We start from the raw sequence: 10,368 nt of genomic DNA, 5'->3' as shown, positions 1-10,368 counted from the left end.
AAGACGGACATTACTCTAATTTTAATCTCTAGACCAAAAAGGGTTAAAACAAAACACCCTGTGACTTGACAGTTTCGGATACTTTTACCTAATGCTAGAAGTGGCATAAATGGACAAATGGACTGTTGCGGTAGATGTCCAAACTAGATAAAACACAAGTGAGAAAGTGCCACAAGTAAGGTTCTAGCTTAGACTTCTGGAGTCCAGGGTTGTAATGCATCTCAGGTCACAAGAGGAATAAGTTTGGTTGTCTTCTTAAAAACACACACGATTTAGCAAGTTTGTACTATAGCTACTCAGTGGATAAACAGAAAAATTACTCCATTCTCCAGTCCTGCATTTTCCATAATTCATAAAAAATCTAATCTATGATTTGTTTTATATATATATATATATATATATATATATATATATATATATATATATAAAGAGCAATACAAACACTCATTTATTTTTTACAGTTTATTGTATAATATAAAACTACAAAAGTAAGACTGCTTGAATTTCATGTACATCTGTTCCATTTTTTTTTTGTACTACAGTCCATACCTTCTGAATACAGTAATCTATTCTTTTTTCCAGATGAATATGTTGCTAATATTGCATAGACAAAGGCACAGCTCCAGGGTCTGTGAAACAAATACAGCATTCTTTCAAAACAGCAGACAAACCCTCCCCCAGATCCGACAGAGTTCACACAACCACCTCCCCTTTTCCAGAATGAAAGGATTGTCTGCGTACAGCATGAACACAACAAAGGGGACCGATTAACCTTAAGGTACTGTCGACTCAACTTTACATGGGGGGGGGGGGGGAGTGAATAAATAATATTTTTAAGTTTATGTAAGCATTGCAGTGTCTTTTAGTTTGGCGTAAGTCACCGACGTCCTACTTTGTCAAGCAAGCTTTGGTTTAGAAACCATATGTAAATAAAAGTACAATAGCATATCCCTTTCTATACAATTAAACAATGCTTTAAAACTGAAGCCCCTTGCACTGTGAGGTGGTGGTGGGTTATGGTGGGGGTAATGGTGTGTGAACGAAGAATCAGACAGAAAAAAACATATATACTGTTTAAAAAAAAAAGAAAAAATGCAATCCTTGAACATGGCTTCCACCCCCTTTCAATACAAAATATACCTTCCTGCAGGAAAGTACAATCCTACCATACATTCTGTACACATTACAATCCACATGTTAGCTTCACAATAAAATAAATATATTTACACAGAAAATAAAGAATAAATAACTTAATGAAAACAAAAATCACTTCAAAACCCAGGTTTTCTTTTTTGTAGTTGTCCAGTCTGCTCTCTCCATGTCACTTCATAATTGTTCAATTTACTTCTGTACAATAAATACTACTCCCCCCCCCCCAGATATATTATTCCTCACCAAGAGTCCTTCTCTATTCTCAAATGGCTGCACTGCAACTGCCCTTGACAAGGTTATTGTGTACATGATGCAACCCCTGCAACACTACTTCAAAGTTAAATGCACATCAAGCAGAAGAAGAAATTACAGAAAAGTATAAGGAAGTGTGCTGCAAATTGTGTTGATTTATTATGTTTATTTTTTTTTCTTAACTTCAGATTTGTTTTAAGAGGAGAGACACATTGATCTGAAATGCTACTGCCATTCTGGCCTCTGGTAATCTTTATTGGCATTCACTTCAAAGAACCCAACAGTAGATGGGAAGACACCATATTTGTGCAGGCTGGTTGTGTGAGAACCCTGTGGTCAGCAGGATATAAAATTAAACTTTGAAAAGGCATTTTTGTCTATTGTACTTGAAGTACATATAAAAACTTAAGATAACCACTTTAAACAGCGTGAACATTTTTTTTTGTTAAAATCATTCCCCTACACAGAGTAAAAAAAGCCTTTGTTCACAGTTTCAACTCTCTTTATAATGCACCTCCTCCGAGACAGACTGCTATATTTAAATGCAGATGGGCCTTTGAGAGGGGGTGATGTAAATGTGGGGCTGCTTACATCAGCTGATCAGATCACTTTTTAGCCTGTAGCTGAGAAAAAAAAAATCACATTTTAGGTTTGAGTATTACAGAGCTTAAAGGAATGAAAGGTAAAACAGCATTTGCAAACTAGGAATGAATGTGTCAGTTTAAAAGCAAAAACAACAACAAAAAAAGAATTCCAGTCAATGGTCCCAAATAAGTCTACTAACACTGGCTTTCTACAACTGAATACACGCCACTCCCCTTTATGTGCTACCTTCTATAGGTACCCTTTAAAGATCCCTGCTTAAAGTGGTTATCGAAAAGCTTTACTATATAACCTTTTTTTAAAAATTGCAGTACAGATATAAATGAAGACCCAATTAAAAAAAAAGTGCATAAACGAAAATCTGCATTCCTTCATCGTGGTAGCTTTCCTAAAATCTGTGCAGCGGGTTAAAGTGCCAGTTTGCCCTAAAACAAAACCGACCCAACCTTATCCATGACAAGGAGAGAGCATAAATAAAGAAAGAAAAAAGAAAAGGGATGGCGTAAAACAAACAAATAAAACCTTAAATAAATTAAGAGTTATTCTTCAAAGAAGCCATATGCATTTTCAACAATACAAGTTGTAACCCTGCACACAAACAGCTAAAGAGTACCATTAAAAAGCTACAAATGCCATAGTAATTTGGCAACAGGCATGATACATTGCAATAGTTTATATACTTAAACAAAAAAAAAAAACATACAAGACAATTAATTAAAATATGCTTTTGGTGCAGTTAAGTTTTTGTAAAGAAAGGTCGTAGATCCAGAGGAAAACATGCATATAAAAACCTAGGTTCACCTGTATACTGATGGTAAAACAAAATTAAATAAAGGGTTTTGAAATTGTAAAGCAGTTACATCAGTGAAACAACCGACCAGTCATATTACAAATGCCAAGCGATGTCATGTTGCTGGCTCCAGATTTAGAAGTGATGTCAGGTCACATACAGGTCATCAGCTGCTAGTTTCTTCATGCGAGAAATGGGATTCACGGATGTGACGCGTACACATACTGTACTTTTGTTTTAAAACAGCGCTCTCAACACAGACAATTGTGAGCTGTATGAAAGCTTGGGTTGAATGACTCTGGAAGATGCTTTTTCTTATATACTGTCCACATTAGGAATGTCAGATCAAGTCATGTATAGTAGAATGAAGACCACTTAAACGTTATAATATTTTTTGTATTAAGGTAACAAAATCAGAGTAAGAATTCTTTAAATTCTGTAACTATGAATCGAAATTGTTTCACTGCAGCAAACCACATGATGCATTTGCCTGTAATAAAAAATAAATTAAAAAAAAAATCACTCACTGCTTGCATCTTCAATTCAAAACTTAATGTAAGTAAACACGTTTTCAGGCTTTTAAAACAACAAATCAACCATTTTCTTTCTAATCTTAAACCACAAAATGTCTTTCCCATTCATACCTGCCCCTTAAGGTCAGCTTTTAGCGTGTACTCCAATATCTTAATATAAAAATCAACTATGAAAAATGGTTGCCAATCAATACAATGCTTTTGAAACTAATAGATACTGTAAGCCTTCGTTTAGTGGCTGTGGATATGACAGTCTTAGGTTTTCTGATTTCTCTCTTATCTTCGTTAGTTTGTCACAGTGAGTGGTTACCAAGAAAATGTATTGCCAGTTTAGTAATCCAGAAACTTGAACGCTGCAGTTCACAAATAGATGTGTGAACCTTCTATTGAAATACCCTCACCTTCCCTAAAGCACATGTATTTGCATCCAGTAAACTTATATTGCAGACTTGTTTGATCCAGTACTTGCATTATTCACATATAAAAACATCACACTATTTGTATAAAAAGTACAAGTCCATCTTGTACAGTTGAAGTAAGCAGGATGTCTTGGAGCACGTCCTGTCAAAATAGCTACTTTATGTAGAAACTTTTTTTTTTTTTCTCTTTTAGAAAACAATACCAGCACTTGCAGAATTTGTACAAAAATATAAAATAAATTTGGGCAGCAGTTTTTAAACAGCTGTGTAATGTCGATAAGCACAGAACTTTTAAAATCGGCCGCCTTTATGTTCCGGAAAACAAAACCAAAAATAAACACAATTTAAATAAAAAATTCTCTTACAATAAACATTATTGAAAACCAAAAATCCACAGAAATGCCCATGCAATTCAACGCTCTCTGAATATTCTTTGTGCTTAACATTTTGAAGTCCATTCTTTGCACCAGAACATAACTGTTCGTGGGAACTGTTGTTTTCTACAGGTAGACATCTCTCTCAATGAAGAATAAAAATAAAAAAATTACACAGAACCAGAATTTACAAAGTGGTCGTACACAGATGAAGGCACTCGAATTCTGCTAAAAGCCTAGTGTGATCCTCATTTTCTTTTCTGAAAGGCAAGCAAGGAAGCATGCACAGTGTTGTGAAGTACAGGGTGTCATTATCACCATCAATTTCTTATATAAAAAACTATACAAATACAAAGTAAAGGTTTCTTGAATTTTTTTTTTCTCTGATCAAGAGCCAACAAGTACTTCCATTATGTGGTCCAGCTCTGTGAGGTCCATTTTGAAAGGCTGATTTGGGGTGACTGGTTGATTGTTATAAGGAGATAAGGTTTTGAGGAGATCGTCTGCGGTTACAGGGGCTATTTTGGAGGTGGTCCCCGTAGTGGACGTGCATGGGTCAAAATCGTACATAGAGGTGTCAATATCAGCAAACAGGATGTCATCCAGGGCCAGGTCTGTGAGAAAACCAGTGGAAGTCGTAATCTCAAAGTTACTGGGCGACGATGAGTCCACTAGCTTTGATTCAGCGGCTGCTGATGCTTTGCTCTCCTGCTGTGTGACCAGTCCCTCAAACTTTTGGCTACAGACGTTGGTCTCAAGGTCTTTAGAGTCTAATACAGGTGCTGGCGACAGCGGTGGCATTCTGGGTGTTGTCACTGTCACTGCTGCGGTCTCAGGGGAGGTAGATGTGGGACAAAGCTCCTCTATTTCATCCAAGGCCGAGGAAAAACTGTCTTTAATAGCCACCAGCGGGGGTGGTGGAGGTGGTTTGGTAGGCCCGTCGTGCTGGGGGTGGGGAGTCAGACTTGGAGGAGAAGTGCAAAAAGAAGTATCATCCTCGAGGAGGGAAGCAGGGGTGAGGCAGGACTCTAGTGGTGTAGTGCTTGTAAGAGCAGAGGGCTGGGCTGGCTGTGCAGTGGCTGACAGGATGCTGAAGGCTGGCTGGGCCTCCCGGTAGCCCTCGTCCAGGGGGTCATCTTGCGGCTGGGAGGCAGCGAAGAACATGGGCCGCAGGCTGCCCTCCAGCTTGAGCTCCTCCTGGATGCGCCGCAGCATGTTGTTGATGAGCACTCGCTTCTGCAGGCTGGGCTCCGTCAGCGCCCGGTGGTTGTACAGCTTCATGAGGGAGATGTTGAAGATGGTCTGCCGCTGCAGGGTGTAGGACACCTTCGACGGGCCGCCCCCCGCCGATGCCGCTTTGCCTTCCAGCCCGTCTTCATGCTCATCAAGCTTCCGCTTCGCCCCTTTACCCAACATATATCTGCAAGAGAGCAATACAAAACAAGGACAGTTACATTTTCAGATCTGAAAACAGCAGGTAGTGTTTTACTTTGCAGTACACTTTGAAGTATTGGCTGTTCGTAAGAATAAGTGTAACCTGAATTGAGGAATACTTAACTTGAACTCAATAGGAAATAAGAAAAAAAAAAAAAAAAAAAAAAAAAAACATTTCTCATTCATATGCAATTACTTGTCAAATTGTGCTTTCCTGTAATAATACATTACAAGCCCTGGAGTCCAGGTCACTATACCAAAGCAGACATTAACCCCGTTTTATCCAAAATCATCGCTTTCACATGCACACTGTACACAGATCTATTTAAAACCCAGTGTGCCTACTGTATACATGCTCTCTCAAATAACTCAATGTTGGTGCAGTAGCTAAAGGAGGCTTTGCAGATGCCTCTGGACATGCAGTCTGTGTCAGAGTGCAGGTCCTTAAGTGAGCAGACATCTGTTCTCATTCTTCAGAATATGCCTGCTTCATTAATTTCAACAGAACTTACAATTTCTACCAGCTTCACCAAAATGGAAACTGCTTTGCTCTCTCCCACTTCGTGCAAATTCCCCAAATATGGCATCATTAAATATGAAATATTTATGTAAATCAGAAAATGTTAAATAAAACAAACGGCAGCTTAATGGTTTGTACTCTTTAGTGTGAATGTTTAATCCAACATTAAATCAAATCACCTAATTAAACTTCAGGTTCAAAACAACAATACAACTGACTGCTAGCCCTTAAAAGCCCAATACATTAACAAGCCAATTAGGTTGAAACAAGAAAAATGACATCCAACAACTCATTTGAACAACAAATGAGAGAAAAAAAATATCTAAATTCAGTATTATCTTTGTAATACTGTGGGGCAACATTCTTAAATACTACTTGAAATGATTACTACAATGGACTTTGCAACATGCAATACTAAAACATTGTACAACTGACCTTCACAATACTTGCTTACTGGAAGATATAAACTACCACTACTCTGCACCTACAGCCACTAAATAATAAATACTGTATAGTGTAACAAAACCCCAGCTTGTGAAAGCAGTAAGTGAAGACTGTTTCACCTGATTTTTCATCATTAGCGCAAACCGAGTTACTCAGTAAAAAGACATCTATCTATCCTGGAATCGCCCTGACTTTATACATTATGTGTTCTCCCCTTGCTGTGTCTGAAAATGACATCACACTGTGGGGTGGGGGTGAGTGTCATAAACTAATAATCCATTACTTCCATCTACATTATGAAAATGTATGTTTGATACAGACAGCTGTCTACAAAGAATGTGCGTCCTTATCAAGTTTCAGCCCAATTGGATAATTGGTTCTCTAGATAGGAGTAAAACATGCCCAAGTATGATATACAGAGAAAGATAGAAACATTTAAATAAAAGTAACCTCAAATCTAATCTAATCTCTCAAAACACCCTAAACTCCAGAATACCTCTCAGGTTCTGTACTTCATATTAGTCAAAATCAAAATCCTGACCCTTTTAAAACCAATTAATTGAAGCCGGTACTACTTTATATTCTCAAGTTGTTTTTCAAATGTCATTAACATTAATTAGCCATCCCAAAACGTATTGTCTTACCTTCTGAAATAGAGATTCGAGTTCAGATTTTCCAGTTAACTCCTAGTATCTACAAGTGAAGAGAGTCTCGAGAGCATACTTCTTGAAATCCACGTACAAGTTTTACTACACTTCGTTTATGACAACAATTTCCAGGAAGTCTGTCAAGCTAAACGTGACTCAAAACTTCCTGTAGAAAATGTCTAAATATCAGAGGTATCACGCAAGTGTCACTGACTGCGGACTGCGGCCCGCCCTCCCTGCTTTCTAACCAGGCACCCAGGCATGTCAAGACAAGTGTACCTCCCCTAGAAAAGGCTAGGTAGTAAAGAACCTGCCCAGAGGAACTGGAATCAACTTTAATTATACTATTCACAGCTTTATAAAACAAGCATTTTTAAATATTAACTCTTTTATTCAATATGCAAAACGTGTTTGAGTGTGTACGTGTTCAGTAAATTTTCCTATTAACTTTGTAAACATTACATAACTATTTGTAACTGTCATTACCTTTCTACTGTGATCTGCTTTATGTTACACAATTAGTATAAAATAGGCATACCTGCACAGTTCTATGCCATGTGAAAATTGCCTCAAAAACCACCAGAAAGACTATCAAAGTCTTTCTATACAGGTTTCTAAAAACGTAAAATGTATAAATTATTAAATACAAAAGGAGAGAAAAAAAACTCACCAAATCATAATTGCAAAATTAACATTTAAAAGTATAGTCCTCTCATTGAATTAGAACTACGTTAGCTTAGGCTGCAAAAAAACAAACAACAAAAATGCTTTTGTCTATCAGGACTTAATAATAGAGACCATGCGCACTGGATTCCCAAAAGCTGTCCTATGTTACTGTAGGTTTCCCATTGCTCCTTTCTTGGCTTTTCACAAACGGATCCATTAAACTCCTACCACCGTGCAAAGTGATAGTTGTTACTGACGAATGTCAAGCCCAAATTTCAATTCTCGGCAAACAGTTGTCAGGAAGTATAATTGTCTGGGCCAGGCAGTAGGCTCTCTAGCTGTTGCCATGACAGACAAGTCAGCTGGGAATTTACCTACAGAAAGGAGGGAAGTAAAAACCCTAATATAACTACTAGTGCTGTACAGTCCTGTAATAACTGTGTAAAGATCAAAACAAAACCAGAACTTACTGGGTGGGGAGTCTCCCTCGGGAGAAGCTGCAGTCTCTCCCTCTGTCCAATCTGTCCATGTGCGGAGTGAAGTGAGTTTACTACAGGGCACGCTCCAGAGGAGCCAAATGCCTCAGTAGCCCCACCCTGTAGATTCATGCTCTGCTTTTTTTTTTCTCTTTTTTTTGTTACTCAGCACAACTGCCAGGCAGTGATTGGCTGCCAAAGTCCAAAGGTTGGAAAAGAAGTTGGGAGGGGTTAGCGTAGTAAGTGTGGCCCAAAGCTGGGCTGGCACTCGGCTACTTCCTGATTCATTTCTTATGTATCCTCCCCTCCCCTCCCCTCCCCTCCCCTCCAGTAGTAATGGAGGCCAAGTACTGTGCAGCCCCTAGGGTTATGTCGCAGATCGCATTAATAAAAGAGGACCACATCATTGGGTACTTTTTCATCTACAAACACACTTCAACATTTGTCAACTTTTTAGTGTAGCATTGTAAGTGGGTTTTCTTTAATTCCAACTAAGTGTACTATTACTACAAGATTACTGTACTGTACAGTTCTCTGGGAAGTCTCTTCATGGGATTATACTGCTGCACATCTAGTAATGGTTTGCGGTACAGGTAATGTTGACCTAAATTGAATCTGACTCATTTATTAGTCACCTCGTTAACCTGAATCTCAACTTCAGCCAGTGAAAATGTTCCTTCAGTTTGAGCTCTTTTGCTAAAACCACTGGCAGAGCTCTTATTCTTTTGAATTAGCATTTATGAGGATGTTGGCAGTCATTTTACAGTACAGTAGAAAGCACACCTAATCCATTAGTTTCCTGCACACAACACTTTCCTTTTTCTAACGGTCTGTGAATTTATTTAAAAGCATACAAACAGCACAATGAGTACAAAGGTTTTATAGACACACAAACTGGGACCTTCGTCAAGAAGCAGGGTCACAGCATCAAGAATCTGACATTACAAAGGCAAAACAGCAAACAAACACATCTACAGTAATTCACTTATATATTTATCTGCAAATTTTTTAAAAAATTTTTTAATTGATTTTCAAAAGCTTCTGGAAATTCTGAAATCCTGTTTTAGTTTATACCAAATAAAATGTAATTCGATAGCTAATGTACAGCACCACCTAATATTACCTGCCAGTTAAACATTGCAACGAATTAAAATGGATTCTATTGTTTCTCAAAATCTCATTTACTTCTAAAGACAATCAAGGCGGCCAATAATTATATTTTTATGCAGCCAGCATAAAAACAAAACTTTACTGAACCACACTGATGTAAAATACTTAAAATCAGGCTTTATAACAGTGTCAAATATAAAATGGAAAACCATCCTTGCTAGTTGTGCACTGTAAACAGTCTTTATAAGAGATTAGGTTAAACAGTCTTTGTTACAGGTAACACAATTAAGACAAGCTGACAGCAGTAAGCGAGCAAGTGAGAGAGAGAGAAAGAGAGGAGACATTATAATACAGTAATTTGATACTAGTGTTTCCATCCACGTGCCTAGCCCTCTCTCTAGCTTGCCGCATACTTTACTGTAGTATTTGAGGTCCTGAGGGTGCAGCAAGCTTCCAGTGTTTATCAATGGTCAGACACACCACATTAAAACTATCAATATGACACCCACACTGCTTTAATTTCAGCTTCAGGCAAATTGTAAAATAAAGTTATTTTACAAATAATAGCAGCATTATCCCATGAAAGAAATGCAATATTATCTCAGTGTGTAAAAACACACTCCTACGGTGTTTCTTTTGTCAAAGAGTGCTTAACATGCACGATTAAGTCAATGCAGCATGTCAAAGAACATCCCACTCACCTGTGCAACTTGGCTAGATTCGGTGGCTTAAGTTTTCCTCTTTATGGGCCCATACTTTGAAGCAAGTTCAAAAGGTGAAGGGACAAAGGACCATTCAACTGTAATATGCAGGATGTTTGGCCAACAAAGTTATTGATGACTGATCCAATGTAAAAATGTAACATTTTTATTGAATGGCCACAAATGTGAGGAAATGCGCTAAAATTATTTTAACAGTAAGCAAGACACTAAAGTAGTCAGAACAATA

The 10,368-nt window shown here is 37.9% G+C and overlaps 1 protein-coding gene across 7 annotated transcripts in view; it reads right to left on the bottom strand.

Moving 5' to 3' along the window:
- Positions 1–447: 447 nt before the first annotated feature.
- sertad2b (SERTA domain containing 2b) overlaps positions 448–10,368 on the bottom strand; it is a 41,724-nt gene continuing 31,803 nt past the window's right edge. For 5 of the 7 annotated variants that reach the window (XM_041250916.1, XM_041250918.1, XM_041250920.1 and 2 more), the window contains one exon: positions 448–5,543. In XM_041250916.1, coding sequence (XP_041106850.1) covers positions 4,511–5,543 — 1,033 coding nt within the window. In that variant the 3' untranslated portion in view covers positions 448–4,510. Of the gene's footprint in view, positions 5,544–7,165; positions 7,285–8,304; positions 8,418–10,368 lie in introns of those variants that run through there. The other 2 variants (XM_041250919.1, XM_041250923.1) reach the window with 2 other exon arrangements.

Source organism: Polyodon spathula, chromosome 5 (genome assembly GCF_017654505.1).
Source record: "Polyodon spathula isolate WHYD16114869_AA chromosome 5, ASM1765450v1, whole genome shotgun sequence".
NCBI lineage: Eukaryota > Metazoa > Chordata > Actinopteri > Acipenseriformes > Polyodontidae > Polyodon > Polyodon spathula.
This window is presented reverse-complemented; position numbering and strand designations above follow the sequence as displayed.